The sequence below is a fragment of the Pygocentrus nattereri genome, chromosome 12, assembly GCF_015220715.1.
Source record: "Pygocentrus nattereri isolate fPygNat1 chromosome 12, fPygNat1.pri, whole genome shotgun sequence".
Taxonomy (NCBI): domain Eukaryota; kingdom Metazoa; phylum Chordata; class Actinopteri; order Characiformes; family Serrasalmidae; genus Pygocentrus; species Pygocentrus nattereri.
Window position 1 is genome coordinate 37,830,069 of NC_051222.1, and position 20,983 is coordinate 37,851,051.

Genomic DNA, 20,983 nt, shown 5'->3' on the forward strand with positions numbered 1-20,983 from the left:
GTATCCAACTGTAGAGAGGGCCGAGTCCAATGCCTTTCAAGTCAAGAGTCAAAAGTCTTATTTGATGCTATCAAGTGGAGACTTAAGTCATCAAATTAGTAACCCAAGCCATGTGACATGAACCCACTCCCCTGCTATACACAGATAGCTTAGTGTCATATGAGGCCCTTTTAAAAATATTTATATAGGCATTGCCAGAAGGTACACCTACACCCCTCTACACTCACTGTCCAAGCTTCACCTACTTTATGGTCCACTCCTTAGGTGTACACTTCCAAGCTGTAGCCCATCTGTTGCTGCACTGTTTGTCAGCCCTTTTTACCTTATTCATCATTGGTCCGTTTCTGACCAATTCCAATGGTTAATGGAAAAATGAAGGCCTTAACCTTAAACTACAAGTTTTGTCAGATTAATTGTAAGTGTAGCTACTGACCTGAGATCAAGCAGAGGGTGGAGAAGAGGACAGTCTTCATCTTGAATTGAACTTCACTGATGTTCCTACGATATGTATGTTTCATATATTACACCATTTCCTCTTTCTGTGGTTAGCAGCAGAGAAAGCCAACCTCATATCTCCTCCCACTACCTTCCGTGGCCATCAGAGGGTGAAAAAAACAATACAAGCAAAGCAACACGGCTGTGCAAGATCTTGTCACCTGGAACATCTTGACATTTTTGCTTCACTCACCCAAAAGGAATTTCATTAACAAAGTGTATGGCAGGAGTGCCTCTGCTGAGATTTTACTTCTAGTGAGTCAACACTTATGCAGCATAAGTAATACGATGGTGAAACCCTTCATCCTGGGCTAGTTAAAGAAAGGCTGAGCTGAGCCTGACTGACAGACTTAATATCTTTTTCAGATTCCACACAGAATTTAAGCCCTTCATATTCCTTTTATTGTCCTATAGGTAGTGGAGAATTACGCACAGAAAACCAGAGGCAGCATAAATCCTAGATGTATTATTTATTGAAGTTTTTCTGAAAAATGTACTGTTTCACAACACTGACGTTAGAAGGTTTAACCTTAATAATGAGTGTGGCAGCCAGTGAAATATTCCACCTAACTGTCACAAGATCAATGTGATTAGTTTGTGTGTCTCAGTGTTGTTTGGCACAATTAAACAAAAGGTTATTAAGAAGGGAAAACCTGTTTTGGTAAGAAACTAAAAAAACTGTTAGAGAATATCAAAACACCATGTCTATTCAGCACCAATCTTTCGAATCATTTGCATACAGAAAGGTGACAAATTAAAGGAAAAACCTGACCGAACGAGTGAAGAAACATAACGACTGTAGATGCTTCTAGACAGGTGTTCTGAAAGATACAGTGAAGCAATTAATATCCCATCATGCTGTGTAACATGTATAAAAAGCTGAAGAGGCCCAGTTGACCTTGATTTTGGATCGAGATGACGAGAAGAAAAGACCTGTGACTTTGATACAATTTTATGTATTTGCTGGGTTAAAAATATTGGTAAAAGCTTCTGTGAAAGAGCAAACCATGATAGTGGTGTAAGGACAGAACCCATAGTCCAAAGACTGTGGAGGTACTCGAGGTACTCCAGTTACACCTACCAAGCCCTACATCAAAATAGGTAACTCAGGAGCTCCTGAGCGATGCAACCGTCTAAGCGTTGGCCATGTCATCAGGAGATTGTCAGTTCGATCCCTGGTGATGCTACAGCCATCCGTGGCGGGAGTTCAAGAGAGCACAATTGGCCTCGCTCTCTCTGGTTGGGTCTCCTTCTCCCCCATCACTCAACGTGATGCTAGTCAGAGGAGGTGTCCGTTAGCTGACGTAACAGATCTCGCGGTTGGCGCTTTCCTCCGAGTGTGTTCGGCTGTCCAGTGAGCATCGTGTGATTGGGGGAGTCCGAAGTAGCAGGTGGAATTGGAAATGACTAAATTGGGGAGAAAATAGGGTGAAAAAAAAAAAGAAGGGGTAAGTTCAGTGGGGGTTCTCTGTGCTCCATTAGCCACCTCACCTTGGGCTAAACAATTCATCTGGCTTTTCTAGCTCTGCTTCAACGGACTGAAATAGCTCTCCCCCAGTGTGATAAGGGGCAAGCGGTGGGGTGGGAGCTGCGGTCAGTGCACAACTTCTCCTAACCTTTTTAGGACTCAGCATGGTCCTACAAAGTGGCTGTCTAATTGACCTGCCTTTCTTTCGATTTGGGCTGTATACCCATACAAGCTCTGTTGTGAAGTGCGAACTATGATTGTGCAAGTCATAGTTCCTTTTCTGTTGCTTGTTGAAGCTCAACAAGTGCTTCCTAGAATATCCATGTGCTGCATCTACGTGGTCTTGAGCTTGTGGCTGCACATGTGTAAATGATACTGTGACCAGAGACTCGCAGGTCTGTCAGAGAAACACAGCCCTGTACATTTTAGAGCTTTCACTGCTTCACAAACCCATTACACACAACACATGCCAAGCTGGGCAGCCAGTTTTCCAAAATCATGTTAGGTTCCTCAAGGAGTAGGTTGAGAAGCATTGGGCAAGTGCGCAGGAACCCTGTGCCTCCTTAACAAAAATATTGCACAGAAATGCAACTGTAAGAACAAAATTGAATTCATACTTTCAAATTTCCATTTCAAGACCATAATATGCTGTCATGCTGCCAATATTCCAATCATTCAATAAAAAAGTTGCATTAATCATCGATGAGGTCCATTATTTTGATCTCAACTGTATATTAATCTGAATTAGTAATGGGTTGAGTAAATAGCAATCAATAATGCAAAATGATCTATATTTAAACAAATTTAAACCAAGATTTCATTTATAAAATTGGACAGATATCTGCTTTGGGGCCTAAGGGCTTAATCAACTCAATCTGGGTAGTCAGATTTTTAGATGGCCTGTAACTACAATGTAAAAAGTTCTGTTGAATTGTGATTGGCTAAAGAGGCAATCTAGGCATTGGTAGAATTATTTGTACTGGTTTGTATTGTGGGTAATCTTCTGGTAAAATAAACTGAATCTGGCTTTTTGGATTTGGGGTTTAGACTCTGGTTAGCTGTCAGGTGTAATACCCGTCCTCGCCACCAGAGGTCAGCCTCACCTTAATATGCACATACTCCCTAGTTGCACCCTGACCCCTCACCTACAGCTCACTTCACCTGCCTGTTTAAGGACTTCAGTACATTGACTCAGTGTGAAGTATTGCCAGTTTACCTGCATACCGAGCCTCGTCTCCTCATTGTTTATGGTTTTGGATTGCCTTGACCCTTTTCTGTACTCTTTGACTGCTTCTGGATCTCCCTTTGGTGCTTTTGCTGATTTTGAACTTTTGTAGTGTTTTGTTTTAGGACAGTTTTTGACTCCGACTCTGCTTTTTGTGTTTTGGATTAAATGGGATTATGGGTTCTCATCAGTCTGGAGAGTCTTCCTCACATTAGTGTTGGGGTTTAGACTCTTGTAGAATGAATCTGATTGTTTAATACTGAGGTTTAGACTCTAGTAAACTCAACCCGATTTGTGGGTGTTGGGGTTTAGACGCTGATAAACCCAGTCTGATTTGTTGTTGTTGAGGTTTAGGGTCTGGTACACTAAAACTGGTTGGCTGTTGGAGTTTAGACTCTGCTAAACTTACTCTAATGGGTTGTTGGGGTTTGGTTGGTGGAGTTTCATTTGAAATGGGTCTTTAATAATTACTCAAAAAAATACCATTATACACGTAGTGCCTTTTGTATTTCTTTATTGGTCACAAAGCAAATTTTAACAGTAAAAATGAAACTTTGTAAGCAATTACCACTTTAGGTCTGTTACATTTTGCAGTATTTACATAAAAATATGCAATTCCATATGAATATGATGGCCTTTTTACCAGCGTTACATTAAAAAGCAGTGAAAGTTCAGACAAAGTCTGAACCTCACAGACAAAAAAAAATCTATAATGTCTTACAAATTTGACTATCAGCTTTAAATAAAGTACTTATCTGTAGAGAGAGACCTAGAAGCTCTGAAATGTTCTTAGGAGGTAGGTATGTGCTACAGTTCAAGGTAACATGGCTAAAGTTCAATGGATCAAGCAAAAACATTATTAAAGTTATTTATAATGCACTTGGTGGTGTCGGTCCTATTAGCATAAACAATCAATTGGAGATCACTCCATCTTCACTATAGGCTGGATGACATCTTCAAGCTATAAATTCATATATTGCACCTTTTAGCTTTTCATCCCATTGACATGATGAGTTAGAGCCAGTAGGACTATCAGAAGGATTTTGAGAAATTGTATCAGAGGGGATTTTGGGGGACTGATTGGAGGGCATTGTGGGTAGTTGGGCAGTTGCATACACAGTGTTGGGAGGATCATAGGGGTTTGTGGGGATTTTGGGGGACTGTGCTGTGGCATATACTGTGCTTGGTGGATCAGAGGGCATTGTGGGTGATTGGACAGTTGCATAAACAGTGTTGGGAGAATCAGAAGGGTTTGTGGGGAACTGTGCTGTAGCATACACAGAGTTTGGGGGACCAGAGGGGGTTGTGGGATGTTGTACAGTGGCGTATACAGAGTTCAGCGGACCAGAAGGAGCTTTAGGTGGTTGGATAGTGGCATAAACTGGAGTAGATTCAGAGTCTGGTTGTGGTCTGATATCCGTAATGTCTTCATAGTCACACACTGCAGGAGACATCTGAAGAGAGAGAGCACAACTTAGTAAGGAGACCCACACAAGTCTAATTGTAATTCTAAGAACAAATATTAATGTGACTTTCCACTCAAATATTCAGTGATCAAGTTAAACGATGCTATCATTTAAAATTGTTGCACTAGATGTAATGAGTGTAGCACTGGAATTAGATCAGAAGTGCCCAAATCTGTTGTGCATTGTTTTGTGTTGGATCAGGGGCAAAGCAATACAGATAAAAAAGACAAGTGATGGGTCAAATCAACCTTTACAGGCCAAATTAGGCCTGTGTCCCACACTATGAACAGCCCTAAGTTAGATAAAGTAAAATAGAAACATAAGTATTAAAAACCGGACTGTGGCAAGCGGAGTTGAGGTGAGGTTAATTCAGTGTTTTTTTTATTTTATTTTGCCCAGAGACGCTACAACACACACATTCAGGTACTCACTTCTGAATCGCTTCCTTTCTCTTTATTGTTTGATGAAGAGGTGGAGCCTATGCAAAGACAAAGTCATGTGTCAATAGATAAAAAAAAAAACAAATGTGAAAATATCAACAGTCATAAAATGCCCATAAGCTGATTTTAGGGAATAATATACATCAGCAAAACGGTCTATATGTTCCTCCCTTTTTCTGATAATAAATGCCACTTGTCAAGCTGTCTTACCAATTTTGCAAATCTGTTATTTTACTGCTAAGACATAACTCGGAAATTATTCTTCCCTTGTACTTTTACTCGTCATATGAAGTTCAGATTAAACTTATGAAGTAATGTCTAATAGAGGTTCAAAAATTAACAGTAGATGGATGACAAGAAACTTCCTTCATGTTCTACCAATTGTCCAGTCATAGCTAAAACTAGGCCGAAAACAAGGCTTATTTCAGTTACGGCCAACGAGGCTTCTCTCATAACTAGTCTTTAGCCCACATTGTTTTCGTGGCAGGGCTGTTGAACTCCAGGCCTGGAGGTACATGGCATAGTATCACTTTACTTGAAAGGTGTCTGCATAACACATTTATAACATCTTATATGAACCCTTCATAACATGTTCATGAATGTTTAAATTAACTACTTTTACATGACATTATGATGGGCTATTAGGTCGTTTTCCTCATTTTTTATTTTAAAAAGGTCTATTAGTATTTCAGTAAAATGCCTCATTTCTAGACAGCCAAAAATAAAAATGACCTCACTTTATTCCTTTGGTCCTTGAGTGCTTTGACACTCAGGCATATTTCACCGATACTTTATTTTTCTTTTTTTGTTGTTTTTTTCTTAAGCATTTGTTGCTTTACATGATACATCTTAAGGATTATGAGTAAGTAGATTAGGTGACCCTTATTAGTCCCACAGCGTGGAAATCTCACCCCCGCATTTAACCCATCTGTGCAGTGAAACACCACATACACACTAGTGAGCACACACACACTAGGGGGCAATGAGCACACTTGCCCGGAGCGGTGGGCAGCCCAATCCCCAGCTCCCGGGGAGCAGTTGGGGGTTAGGTGTCTTCCTTAAGGACACCTCAGTCATGTGCTTGAGCAAGACACCTAACCCCCAACTGCTCCCTGGGCGCTGTCCCAATATGGACAGTAAATTACTCATAAATATCCTGGAACAATCATTTGACCTAGTCTTAGTATTGTGATAGAACTCATTACGTGAACTTTGCAGAGCCCTAATTCTCATCTTTTCCCTGTAGATGCTGCACTATGGGTGTATATATATATATATATATATATATATATAAGTGAACAGCACCTTTTGCCTTCATGCGTCTGCAAAACATCAGTGCTAATCCTCCAATTAGCAGCAGCAGCAGAGCCACACAGACACACACAATGATGGTGTTAGTGGAATCTGGAAAGACACAACAGCCAGAAAATGCTGGGTTTGATCACGACCCATATTCCCCTAGACACAACAATGACAAATACAGATCCTAATCAAAATTACTGATGGACACCCAAGATCACTATACTCTATAGCAAGGGTCTTCAAAGTGGAATCTAGGAGGCCTCTGTCCAACAGCTACTGTGAGCGTTGCATCACATTCAGAGACGTCTGACACATTTCTTAAAGTTTTGTTTCTCATATGTATTCTAAGTCTGGATAGACATAAATAGTTGTTTACATGGTTGACCTCATCGCCCAGTCACCGAAACACAGAAATGCCATTGTCTATTACCACAATTTATCACATTACTGCAACACTGTTATTTTGAACAGAAGTACTATTACTGAGGGAGCTCTGGGGTCAGCCAGTTACAGAGGGTAATTCTCAACAGATCTGACTTCTCAAAAGTAAAAACTTTGCAAAATCATACAAAAATAATTGTAAAGATCTTGTTGGAAATCACTCAAACTACAGCATCTCCACAGGTAAAAATAATTTAGCTCAAACAGAACTAGAGAAAAAGAGAATGGACTGGACAATGAGTGGATTTCTTCATAAAAGGGGAAACATATAACATGTTAGAATGAATGAATGTTCAAATACACAGGTAAGAATAGTGTAGATACACAAGAAAGCAAAGAGTGGAAGTGTCTTACCGGTCTGTTCACTATCTGTTGGGCTTTCTGGATTCTCTTGGGAGGATTTTTCTTCATTATTATGATGCAGGAATTCATTGTGTCCAGTGGTTTGTATATATCGACAAACATCCAAACAATAAAAACATGTTAAACGTGTTAATATCCACTGTAACCTAAAGTAGCAAAGCTCACACATCATATCTACATTGTGATACAGTCAAAGACATTGCAAGATCATGCTATAACCATGTCTTGATGGAATTCATAACCTGTGATTAGGAATTACAAATTGCTCTAATGTCTTCTTTTGCAAAGATGTGATGGAAGTTCAGGTTAAACTTTACCTCATTGATTTTGTTTTGCTTGCATTCAGGGTGTTTGGATACAACTGATGTATCTGTCTCAGTTCATCTAAATCATATGAATTGTAATGACACAATACAACTGTAAATGTCCCGTGAAGATGACTAGAGTAAAATCAATGAACCATTTTGTGCCTTAAGTGTTCTTTATTTTGCTGTTGCAGTTTCTAAATTCCTATTGCTTTTCATGGGGCTTTTATTTACAAAGACAACCCAGAGATGTCAGATTAGTTGATTAAGATCATTTCATTTTTTAAAACAACCAGCATTCAATACACATCAAAAAAGACAATGCATATATTTAAAAATAAAAAGTCTGGAATAACACAAAAAACAGTCTGAAGACTTCCACTGTGGTCCCTAAACTACCAACCCAACAGTAGGCAGCAAATGTAGCATAGCAAGCATGGAACCGAAATACCAATTCACTGTACACATCAATGCAATCCTTTAAAATGAACAATAAAACTGCTCAGTTTTAAAACTAACTATGGAATATATTGCTGTTGTCAGAACAAAACCTTGTATCTCCATTTTTGTTGTTTTTCAGTTTTTTTTAAATAAATTGAAAATACGTGCTGTCCTTAACATTTGTGTATAAATTTCATGATGAATGAACCAAAAGAAACGGCTTGGAAAAATGACAAATGGAAAAAAAAGGAATTTTTTTTCCTGTAATGTTACTCTTTTGGAGATACAAGGTTTTTTCCGATAGCAGCGATATATTTTTCTCCCTTAACTTAGACATTTCTTTATGGCATGTCTGAACCCTCAAAAACATTTTAAGACTTTCTGGTAATCAGGTTCCACAAAGATATCAACAAATCCTGCCATGATTGAAATGGGAGATTCTGAATTGTTGAGTTTGACTGTAGGATCACCGGGATTTCAATTTGCAATTCAATCCCCGGAAGTTGCGCCCATGATTTAAAGACTACATGGCATCTGGTTCTACAGAGTCGCTGCTACATACTTAAAGGGTCACTTCCCGCTTTTAAAACAAGGAAAAACCAAATTTATGGACCTTCTTCTGACAGAATAACTGTGAAAATTGCTCACCTGAGTAAAATGATTTTTAAGATACTGAGGAACAGCCTCATGTTCAATCTTACATACATTACACAACTCTATCAAGGCGAGTCACTCCTGAATGTTTAACTATCTAAGCATTTCACATTGAGAAGATGCCAGGTGAGTTCTCTTAGGAAGGTTTAAAATAATCCGCACTAATTTGTATTGAGAGGTTTGGAGCCTATTATTTAATATACTTGGGAATACCATCATGCCATGAACAACAAGCATAATCAAATAAGGCTGAACTAAAACTCCCACAAAGGTAACCATTTTTAAATTGGTTTAAATGTTAAGCATTTTTAAATTTACAATTCTTGTGAGAAAATGAATACTTTGATTAACCTCAGTCAAAACTTTATCTGACTACCCCTCCATCTAACTGGCCAACAAATATCCTAAATAATTAACTGAATTTTTAGCTTATAAAACAGTGACCCCAACAATTACATTGAAAACTAAAGATTTTTGGAATTTTATCCTCCGTTCTGCCCCAAATTGAGTGACACCTCCTCAGACGTCCACCGGTTAACTTTTGTAAGTTCTTCACTGAATATATGTTCTACAACACTCTTGTTTTTTATGGAGAAATGAAATTGCAGAATCATTACCATACAGAAAAAGTTCACATGAGCATATTGATTTTAAAAGGAAAAACAGTGGCCCTAAAATACTTCCTTGAGGGATCCCACAACTAATATATCTAGGCAAAGATCAAAGTCATCTCCTATGCCCACCTGTTGTTTCCATCCTTTCAAACATAAAGCAATCCGTTTGACAGCAAGATCATTAAAACGTGTAGCTTTTAACTTTGTCAACAATATATTGAGGTCAACAGTATCAAAAATCTTCTGCAGACCACACAGGTTCCTTTTATCTAGTTCAATCTTAAATAAAATCACTTAAATAAATAGATTTTCTGAAATCACAAATGTGATATTTTAATACAGTATTAAGGTTATGATACTACATGAACTAAAGAGAACAGCAGCTGGGTATGCTGAATTGTTGAGATGTGTTTGTTTTCATTGCTGAAGACTAGTGAGGGTAGCCTCTTAAACTCCTCGGGACCACCGGTGGGTCCAAACCCCACTTCATGTTCTTCATAACGTTCATACTCCATAAGCTCCATTCAGAAGCTGGGCGTCGTGTGAGGCTGTAGCTCTTCTCTCCAGTCTAATAGACGGTGACGTCATTTTAAACCCTTATAATAAAAGAAGCTGAACTCAGTTTGTTTTTCTACTGAAAGTCGACCCGTTTTTCCCCAAATCTGGGCTCTAAACTATAAACAGACGGCGTCTCTTCAGTGATCTGCTCTGGAAACATCACTTTTAGAGAACAACACAAAGAGCGGCGCAGATTTTTGGGCTTTCGGCTGTAAATTGTAAGCGTATAATGATTTGTGGAGATCATAAAACACACGTTCTGTTCATTTGAAGGCACCTTTTACAAAATACAAATAAAGATAAAAAAAAAAAATTGCATTTATTTCATGCAGTTACTGAATAATTTGCCTTACAATTTGGTCACGTAAATTCAGAGGGACAAACCAAAATATACCCTGGAGAATATGAGGTTAAATAGGGTTGCTTTACTTTGACTATAGAAAAATGATTAAATTGACTAACCTTGTGTCTGTAAAAGGAGACACAATTATAAAGAACAGATCTTATTTTAACTATAACAAGGACACACTGACTGAATGATTTAAAGCTGTACTCTTCCATAGGAGGAGTTTTTGCCAGCTTAATTATAGTTAATCTGATATGGATACTTTGAAACAATGTTTTCCATATTAGTAAACAGTTTCCTGAATGGTTTGACTAGCAGTGATGCAAATGGAGAGCTAATGACTCACATTTCCAGCCTGCAAAACATGAGAGAATTGACTACGAGGAGGTTTGACGTGAGTCACAGCTACAAACATTTGTAGAAAATTATGTAATGAATGAGTAATATCTATAAAAGGCTATTCCAAGCATTCACTGGTTACAGTGCTATGTATGTACATATGATAGTTGTTGATAATAGTAAAATATTGTAAAACCTTGCATATGGCATAGACTGACGTTGTCAAACGTAATGGCTGTGTTTGATGATAATAATTACATATCTGTAAACATGGATCTTTAAATATGTACGGTCCCTGATGCAAATGTTGGTTCAGTCATTGTTTGTTGATTGCCCTCTGTTTTTCTAGATTATGGCTGAAATAGTTGGGTGAAAATGATCCACAGACCACTGTTTTTAGGGAACGCCTCCTGATGATACTGCACACACTCGAGCTAGAACTACTCACAATACATTGAGCTCTTCACATATTCTTGCTTACAAATATTCATCATAGGCTTCTAACAGCCTTTTTTGACATTCATGAATTTAACTCTGAACAGAATCGCTGTTTTCCAAAAATTTGTTTCTCTAATAGGCCTCTAAGGCTGCGTGTACACAGCAGGTAAAAGTGGCCTGAATCTGATTATCTCACCAAATCCATTTTTTGTTTGTCTGGTCACGTTATCTTTTAAATCTGATCTGTACGCGACATCAGTCTGAACAGACCAGCTCCTAATCTAAAGAACTGAGCTAAAGGACAGTGCTCCACGTGACTCTTCCAGAGATCAACAATCATGATGCCAGTCACTCCCGGAGCTTCAGTTTCGTCTTCGCCAGCAGCACAAGAGCCATCATGAAGTTCCAGTGGTTGACAGCTGGGCTCATCACAGACAGTGTGTTAGAGTCCACCGTAAAAAGGCTGCATCATTCAGCTGTGGCCACTTCTTTGGCTCGTGTCCTCGGATTCTTTCTGTTCTTTGATGCTGCAGCCTCGGGCTCCTCCCGCCACGTTCGGTCGCTTTGTTTGAAACCTCTTTCGAACATGGAGGGTTTTGGATCAATCTCTTCTCATTTTTTGGTCCAGAAACATCAGCCTAAATGTTTGAGTCTCAGTGTAAAGTTATGACAAATGATGTAAAAGTTGCAGGAATTCCAATCAGGCTGTTCAGACTGAGTCGTGCTGCCCCAGATTGGATACGGATCGGATTTCAGTACCACATATAAAAGCACCTCAAATAAGAGCTGAAAATGTCAGATTCAGTGTGTTTGTCTGTTCGCACTGACAAACAGACACACATCTGTGGCACATATGAGGGAAAAGATCAGATTTGGGCCACTTTCACCTGCTGTGTAAACGCAGCCTAAGAGTAGTTATTGGTTTTCATTGGTTGATCCACTTCTGTCCAATGACAAGCTGGTTTATTTTCTCTTTCTGTAGGTTCACTTATGTAACTCGTTCACACTTTACTCTCATTCTATATTCATAGCGCTGATATGTTGTTGTTTTAGAATCCGATGTCGACCAGAGGAGGACAGTTTCCTCTTTTGAGTTTTGGTTCCTCTCAAGGCTTCTTCCTCTTGCTCTTAGATTTTCTTGCCTTTGTTATCCTTAACGATGCATGTTGAGGCTCGGACACAGAACTTCTGTAAAACTGCTTTGTGACTTGCCTGTTGTAAAAAGCGCTATAAATAATAATAAATAGATTTGACTTCACAAAAGCTGTGCTGACTTTTTAAGTCCTTGGTTTATGTTCTATTAAAAGTCTCTCAGATGTTTTATCTATTAAAAGCCTGGCGCTTCATAGAGCGTATGAACGTGACTTCATAATCATTTCTTGAAAAAGCCCTCGGTGCAGCAGACTGGGGTTTAATTTCTGGTCTGGCCACGTTCTCTGTATTATAAGAGTCCTTAGGCAAGACTCCTATTGCTACATTCACCTACATCTGTAACGTGATCAATGCTGTCGATAAGACACTTTACTGGAAACGAATGTAATTTAAGAAGAATGTGTGCAATCTTTGAGTTTGTGATTCTTCATGCTCAAGTTTAGTGTTTCTCTGTTGAAAGCTTAACGAAAGCTTTACAACATTAAGTATTTATATTTTGAATTTTTCTCAAATTTCTATCATTTAAGGTTGTTATTAGCATTTAGCATTTAAACTGCAAATGCTTTGTCGTTTTTCAGGCCTAATTTTATGTTTCCAGGTCAGTAGGACAAAATATTTAAAAAACAAATGTTAGTACCGTACAATATATTTGCAAAAATTTTCATCCACCCATCCAAATCAGTGAATTCAGGAGTTCCAGTCACTTCCATGGCCACAGGTGTATAAAGCCGAGCCCCTAGGCCTGCAGACTGCTTCTACAGACATTAGTGAAAGAATGGGTCGCTCTCAGGAGCTCAGTGAATTCCAGCGTGGTGCCGTGATCGGACGCCACCCGTGCAGCAAGTCCAGTCGTGAAATTTCCTCACTACTAAATATTCCACAGCCAACTGTCAGTGGGATTATAACAAAGAGGAAGTGATTGGGAACGACAGCAACTCAGCCACAAAGTGGTCGGCCACGTAAAATGACAGAGCGGGGTCAGCGGATGCTGAGGGGCATAGTGCGCAGAGGTCACCGACTTTCTGCAGAGTCAATCACTACAGACCTCCAAACTTCATGTGGCCTTCAGATCAGCTCAAGAACAGCGTAGAGAGCTTCATGGAATGGGTTTCCATGGCCGAGCAGCTGCATCCAAGCCTTACATCACCAAGCGCAATGCAAAGCGTGGAATGCAGTGGTGTAAAGCGCCGCCACTGGACTCTAGAGCAGTGGAGACGTGTTCTCTGGAGTGACCAATCACGCTTCTCTGTCTGGAAATCCGATGGACGAGTCTGGGTTTGACGGTTGCCAGGAGACGGTACTTGTCTGACTGCATTGTGCCGAGTGTAAAGTTTGGGGGAGGGGGGATCATGGTGTGGGGCTGTTTTTCAGGAGTTGGGCTCGGCCCCTTAGTTCCAGTGAAAGGAACTCTTAAAGCTTCAGCACCAAGAAATTTTGGACAATTTCACAGAGTCCTGACCTCAACCCCATAGAACACCTTTGGGATGAATTAGAGCGGAGACTGTGAGCCAGGCCTTCTCATCCAACATCAGCGTCTGACCTCACAAATGTGCTTTGTGCCTAACCCAGAAGAGCTGAAGCTGTTATAGCTGCAAAGGGTGGGCCGACATGATTTTAAACCCTATGGATTAAGAATGGGAGGTCACTCAAGTTCATATGCGTGTGAAGCCAGATGAGCAAATACTTTTGGAAATATAGTGTATATTAACGCAATCATATAATACATTAAACAGAGCAAACAAAAAAGGTGTTGAACCAACAGTGCAATAAAAAATCATCTCTTAAATTAAGTTTTATTGGTGCTTGATGAAACCACACTGAAGATCCTTTTTTAGTTCTGAAGTATAATGTGGTGACAGAGCATGTCTGGTTCTATCTAGTTTAATAAATGTTTTAACATGTTGATTTTAGGCTGCTCCATAGCAGTTGTTTCACTTGGGTAGTTTCATTATTCTGGAGAGCGAGTAAGCTTGCGGTTAGGGATGTGAACTGAGGCTGAGAGCATATTTGTGTTCTTGTAGTCTGTTGAAGATCAGGTTCTTAATAAAGCTGCTTAATCTTTATCTACTAATGCTTCTAGAACCCAACACAATACAATACAATACAAAGGTAATTCTCACAACAAAATTCAAAATGAAACGGAATTTATTTTTAAATTAGAATGAAAATAAATAAATCAATACATTTAATAAAGCCTACATTTACAGCATTTGGCTGACGCTCTTATCCAGAGCAACTTACAGATTGATCATTTTACACAGGCGAAGGTGGTGTTAGGAGTCTTGCCCAAGGACTCTTATTGGTATAGTGTAGGGTGCTTGTCCAAGCAGGAGATTGAACCCCAGTCTACAGTGTAGAAGGCAGAGGTGTTACCCACTACACTAACCAACCATGAGTACCAAGAGTAACTATTTGTTTATAGATTCAGTGAATATTGACATCTGTAGAGCTGTAATGATGAAAGCAGTGGTATTAAATGATATGGCTCACCTGTGACCTGCAGCTGAATCTCTGTGTAGAGGGACTGATAACTGACTGACTCTCCTTCATTCCACACTCCACAGTAATAAACTCCTCCATCATCTTCTGTCACGTTACTGATCCTCACACTGAAAACTTTAGACTCTCTGTTATCAGACATGTAGAATCTGCCTTTCTGAGTCTCTGTGGTGCCGATCATGATATTAAAACGAAGATCATCAAGTTTGTAGAAGTACTTGGTGTGACTCTCAAACTGCTCTGGATATGAAAAGCTGATGGTGATGGTCTCTCCCACATAACCAGTCATGGTGTTTGGTCCCAAACAACACAGATCTGTTCATCAGACATCAGACAGAATTCATACATTAATGTATCTACTGTTTTGTCACCTCCTCGACATCTTCACTGCAGAAAAGAATCACAAGGGATTGTTCACAATATGGGAACGTTTACTGGGTAAAATATCTGGTTAGCTGTTGTTTTTCCTTTAAATATATTTCAGGACTTCTCCAGATCTTTAGCAGCTGCTCAGGTTAAAACAATAAAAGAGTTATTTTAATGTTAAAATCTATTAAATGTAATTTTTAGATGCATAAAAACAAACAGATTCTAAAGGTTCTCACCACTGATCAGTTGGAGGTTAAACTGATGCTTCAACTGGTTATTCTCTCCATACTGATATGTTCCAGCATCTTCTGAGCTCAGCTGTTTGAAGGTCACTGTAAGTGCTTGGTGAAAGTCACCATAGAGATGAAATCTGTCTTTCAGAATCCATCTGTTACGCTGATCATATATTATTATTTCACACTCAGCAGCTTTGCAAAAAAACACCTGTCTCACTTCAGGGTCATAGACATTGTGTTTGAAGTTGATTGTAACTCTTCCTCCCAGGAAGCCGATGACATCAGTACCAGCTGCTCCACCTGTCAATGATATTCAGCATTTCACTGATCTCTCTGATCTTATTAAGAACAGCTCCTCCTCCATCATGTAAATCCTGAATCTAACTCTGATCAATATGACCTGGAAATATCTCTGTTCTGTAGTTTAACCGTCTGTGGTTTCTACTTTATTCTGAAGCAGTGAATCTGACCTGAGATCAGGTGGAGGGTGAAGATGAGGAGAATCTTCATTCTGGTCTAAACTTCAGTCTCAGTGATGTTCATATAAACTCCAGTCCACCGTTTTCCAAGGTCAGTCCTGTACCGTTCAGAGGGAAACGGCTTCTTTTAGGTCTGTAAAAACACTTCATATAGACTACATGGACAAAAGTTTTGGGACACACCTCTAAATCGTTGAATTCAGGTGTCTCATTGCCACAGGTGTAAAAAATCAAGCACCCAGCCATGAAGTCTGCCTTTCCAAACATTTGCCTAAGAATGGGTTGCTCTAAAGAGCTCACTGAATTCGAGCTTGGTGCTGTAATAGGATGCCACCATTGCAACACGTCAGTTCGCAGAACTTACTCCCTCCTAGATTGCACAATCAACTGGAAGTGGTATGACTGAAAAGTGGAAGTGTTTAGGAACCACAGCAATCCCCCACCAGTGTCAATAACCCAGCTTCACAGCTCCTCCCACCAGTGTCAATAACACAGCTTCACAGCTCCTCCCACCAGTGTCAATAACACAGCTTCACAGCTCCTCACACCAGCGTCAATAACCAGCTTCATAGCTCCTCCCACCAGCATCATTAACCAGCTTCATAGCTGCTCCCACCAGCACCACTAACCAGCTTCAAAGCTCCTTCACCCAGCATCAGTAACCAGCTTCATAGCTCCTCCCCCCAGCATCACTAACCAGCTTAACACCTCCTCCCACCAGTGTCTTTAACCAGCTTCATAACTCCACCCACCAGCATCAATAACCAACTTCATAGCTCCTCCCACCAGTGTAATTAATCAGCGAAACAGCTCTTCCCACCAGCATCCATAACCAGCTTAAAAGCTTCTCCCACCAGCATCTTTAACCAGCCTCATAGCTCCTCCCACCAGAATCTTTAACTAACTTCATAGCTCCTCCCACCATAATCACTGACCAGCTTCACAGCTCCTCCCACCAGCATCATTCATCAGCTTCATAACTCCTCCCACCAGTGTCATTAACCAGCTTCATAGCTCCTCCCACCAGCATCAACTAGCTTCATAGCTTCTCTCACCAGCATCATTAACCAGCTTCATAACTCCTCCCACCAGCTAATTTACCAGCTTCATAACTCCTCCCACCAGCATCCCTAACCAGCTTCATAGCTCCTCCCTCCAACCAAGTTTAACAGAGAAAGAGGGGCTGGATGTTTACTCTGGATGTAAGGAGAACATATCTAATGTCCTTTTCACTGCTCTCTAGTCCAAATACTTGAACTCCAGCCTCACTCATGTCACCACTTTACCCAGCCAGTGGGATCGTCCTCTCAGTAAAGACCTGCCCCCCCATGAACACTGAAAATATCTGACTGTGATGAAATCTCCCTGCACTGCATGGATACAGTGATCTCAGTCCAGTGAACTGAGGCTGTATCCACACTGTGTAACAGTTCTACAGTAGTTGTTTATATGGGCTTCTCTGAACCTTCACCTTTACTTCTGTGTCCACTTCACACTTTTACACATCCTTTCTTTTCTTTAAAGTATGTTTAAGACTCTCATTCTGATTTTAGAGGTTTTAGAGTTTGATATTCTTTATTGTGTTTCTTACTGGTTGGTCGTCCTGTGAGCAGTTAGACCCTTTCTGATGATCCACAATGCATCTGTATGGCCTCTGTCTTCTCAAGTTCTCGTAGCTGTGTGTTAAATTTTAATGACTAACATCCTGATGCCCACCTGCAAATGAAGTGACCAAACCACCTAAACGAAGTGATGAAGTACAACAAAACACTTCAAGCCCTTTGAGCCCCAGGACCAGCTCTGCTCAACCTTCTGCTTCTGAAAGTGTGATTAATGATCCTGGTTCATTTGTTCCTCAACAGTTTAGAACAGACTCTAAATCTGTTGTAAAACTAAAGAAGAGGCAGAAACAGACGTCAGTGCTGACTCATAAATATACTGAAATCCTGGAGGTGGAAGATATTTAGATCTTTCAAAGTCAACATTTATGTGATGCAAGTCTTAAGATCTTAAAACAGCTCCATCATCTCAGAATCATCTCACGCTCTCTGAATCTACACAACAGCAGCACTTCATAAAGACTGTAAAAGCTCTGAGCTGACGCTGCACAATATGACCACAACGTGACCTGTGAGAAAAATACAAACATTCTGTAGTTTATTTTGAGGTAGAATATCTGACCTGAGATCAGGAAGAGGGTGAAGATGAGGAGGACCTTCAGATTCACAGATGAACTTTTCCGTCTATTATGGTTAAACGTCTGGTCGTTTTCTTTCTTTCTTCTAAGAGTGACTTCATTTTCAGGGTGCGTCACACTCGTTTTTCATGTGTCTCTGCCTCCAGATCTGCTCCAGGTTCCTCTTTCTGCTGAAAACCTCAGAGACGTTTGACTTCAAAGCTCCTCCCGTCACTTACGACATACTGATCACCACCTCCTGTAGCTGAATTGCCTCATTCTGCTCTCTCTCTCTATCTCTCTCCTACTCTCTCTCTCTCTCTCTCTCCTACTCTCTCTCTTACTCTCTCTCCTACTCTCTCATCTATATATATATATTTAGAGAGAGAGAGAGTGGAGTGTGGTGAGCGGACTGCGAGTGGTTGGTGTTTTGCCAAACTTTTTTCTCTGTTTTTATGTTGTTGTCAGTCTGTTTCTGTAGTTTGTTTGAGTGTGTTAGTGAGTGAGGGTGTTAGTGTGTGAGTGGATGTGTGCATGTGAGGTGTGAGGTGTGGTGGGGGTGTGCGGGTGTCAGTTACCGGCGTTTTGCTGGGAGCATGGCGTCCCAGAACCCCAGGCTGTATGAGAGCCTCTCTCGCCGGCATGGTGTGAGGGTGGAGTGCTGCGCTAGTGTGGAGGAGTGCTGTTTGGTGGCCATCGGTGCCGTCAGGTATAATAATGTAGTCTCTGCTTCACGCATGTGCAGTGCGGTGGTGATATTCCTGTCCACGGAGGACAAAGCCAGTCAGCTGGTGCAGAGTGGACTTGTGATTAATGATCAGTTCATGCTCATCTTGCCCCTCAGACATTTTGTCCAACGTCCCCCCGTTTATCTCTGACAAGCTGTCAGGAGCTGTCCCGGTTCGGGAAACTTGTCTCCCCCATTAAGAAGATCCCCCATTGCCCCTGGTGAAGCATTTAGTGTCGTTCAGGAGGCTGGTGTTCATGGTTCTGAGGGATGGTGTTGAAGTTGAGGGTGGAGGGGTTTGAGTACACTGTGTTTGTGTCCTCTGACAATAATATGAAATGCTTCAGGTGCGGCCTGACCGGACATCTCGTCCGAGCCTGCCCTGAAAAGCTCAACGACAACGCTGGTGATCCCGGGAGCGTGGAGCGGCTGGGGCATGCCGCGGCTGAGCCCACAGTGGCTGCCCTCCCCTGCAGGGGGAAGAGCCAGCTGGGGCTGCGCCAGCCACAGACGAGCCTGTCCCGGCGTTGCTGACCGTGGGGGAGCCGCCGTGAACCAGTCTGGTGGCAAGGAGAAGGAGCAGGGGATTCCTGACCCAGGGAGCCAGATAACGTGATAAATGACAGTGGTACTGAGGTCAGTCTAGCTGGTACAGCAGTGGAGGCTACAATGGAGGTGGAAATGGACGAATTAAAGTTCCTCATAAAAGAAGGAAGCGTAACTGAGGGAAGAGCACTAAACAGGACAAGACAGACAGCAGTGCAGTGAATGAGGTGGAGTCTGAGACCGACGGCTCTCTGTCTGACTCGGGCTGGTCAGTGTGCTCACAGGAGGAGAACATGTCTGTAGTTTACACAGTTGATGAGATAAGAAAATTCTTGTGGGTCACTAAAGGCCAAAAGGGAGTCCGTGTTGAAGAGCATTTCCCAAATAGTTTACTGTTTGTACATGATGTCAGACATTTTAGGAGGGAAGGGTCTTTCATGGCCTTGCAAATCTACAGGCTGAAGAAGATCCTGACCAGGCTGAGTAAAGTGAGCATTGAGGATTATGCCTGACCCTTCCTGCCCTCCCTGGTTCAGACTCGACTCAGTTTTACAGTTTTTTATCTATTTTATGCTGTGATGGGCGAGGTTAGAGTGGCGAGTCTGAACATTAACGGGGCAAGAGACCGTGGTAAATGAGCGAAGCTGTATGAGGTGGTGAAGCAGAAGAGGCTTGATGTTCTGTTTGTACAGGAAACGCACAGTGATGTCAGCAATGCTGCTGACTGGGCTCGAGAGTGGGAGGGGCTTGCTTTGCTAAGAAATGGACAGAAAACGTTTATACATGCTGTGCATATTGACTCAGGGGATCTCTTGTCTGAGCCTTCTGAAATTCGCCAGCAGACAGTCAGCTTTTTCTCAAAGCTCTACGAGAGCGAATGGGCAGAGGCACAAGAGGTGGAGGAGAGATTCTCACATGAGCGTCTGCTACAGTGCTAGTTGCGGATCTGTCTCTGGAGGAGATGCATGTGGCTCTCCAGGGCATGGAGAATGGTCGGGCGCCAGGTATCGATGGTCTCCCTGTTGAATTTTACAAAGCATTTTGGTCAGTCTTGTGTCAGGATGTGCTGAGTGTTCTCCTGAACAGCATAAGTGAAGGGACACTTCCACTGAACTGTCGGAGGGCCGTTCTGACCCTGCTACCCAAGAAGGGGGACCTTACTGAACTGAAGAACTGGTGCCCCATCTCTCTGTTGTGCACTGACTGTAAGCTGCTCTCAAAAGCGTTAGCCTTGAGATTGGGGAAGGTGATGGAGCAGGTGGTTCACCTTGACCAGACGTACTGTGTGGCTGGAAGGTCAATCAATGACAATATATATATTTGTGTATTTTGGAAGTCTCCAGACTTGTTCTTCTTTCGGCTGCTCCCTTTAGGGGTCGCCACAGCGGATCATCTGCCTCCATCTTGCCCTATCCACTGCCTCCTCTACTTTTACACCAACCATCTCCATGTCCACCTTCACTACATCCATAAACGTTCTCTGAGGTCTACCTCTTCTCCTTCTGTCCAGCAGCTCCATCTCTAACATTCTTTGACCAATATATCCACTATTCCTCCTCAACACATGTCCAAACCATCTCAACCTGGCCTCTCTGGCTTTATCTCCAAACTGCTCCACCTTCACTGTCCCCCTGATCTGCTCATTTCTAATCTTGTCCATCCTTGTCACTCCCAACGAAAATCTCAGCATCTTCATCTCCGCCACCTCCAGCTCAGCCTCTTGTCTTTTAGACAGAGCCACAGTCTCCAAAGGATACATCATAGCAGGACGCACTGCTGTCTTGTAAACCTTCCCTTTCACTCTTGCTGCCATCCTTCTGTCACACATCAGCCCTGACACCCGTCTCCACCCACTCCATCCTGCCTGCACCCTCTTCTTCACCTCTTTTCTACACTGTCCATTG

At 41.5% G+C, this 20,983-nt stretch overlaps 1 protein-coding gene across 1 annotated transcript; it reads right to left on the minus strand.

Moving 5' to 3' along the window:
• Positions 1 to 3,685: 3,685 nt before the first annotated feature.
• LOC108414634 (CMRF35-like molecule 8) lies at positions 3,686 to 17,978 on the minus strand. Its single transcript, XM_017687526.2, has 8 exons — positions 17,812 to 17,978; positions 15,622 to 15,728; positions 15,152 to 15,451; positions 14,538 to 14,861; positions 7,192 to 7,242; positions 6,400 to 6,498; positions 5,086 to 5,132; positions 3,686 to 4,642 (listed from the first exon to the last, which is right to left on the minus strand). Exons 2-8 carry the CDS (start codon positions 15,659 to 15,661, stop codon positions 4,145 to 4,147), a joined length of 1,359 nt encoding a protein of 452 aa, XP_017543015.2. The 5' UTR covers positions 15,662 to 15,728; positions 17,812 to 17,978; the 3' UTR covers positions 3,686 to 4,144.
• Positions 17,979 to 20,983: the final 3,005 nt, after the last annotated feature.

Excerpts from the sequence above, each read along its gene's own strand:
- LOC108414634 (XM_017687526.2), bottom strand. The coding sequence starts at position 15,661 with ATGAAGATTCTCCTCATCTTCACCCTCCACCTGATCTCAG. Across the intron at positions 15,452-15,621 it reads CACCCTCCACCTGATCTCAG|GTGGAGCAGCTGGTACTGAT; the intron begins GTCAGATTCACT and ends TATCATTGACAG. Across the intron at positions 5,133-6,399 it reads CAGACGCATGAAGGCAAAAG|GCTCCACCTCTTCATCAAAC; the intron begins GTGCTGTTCACT and ends GTCTTTGCATAG.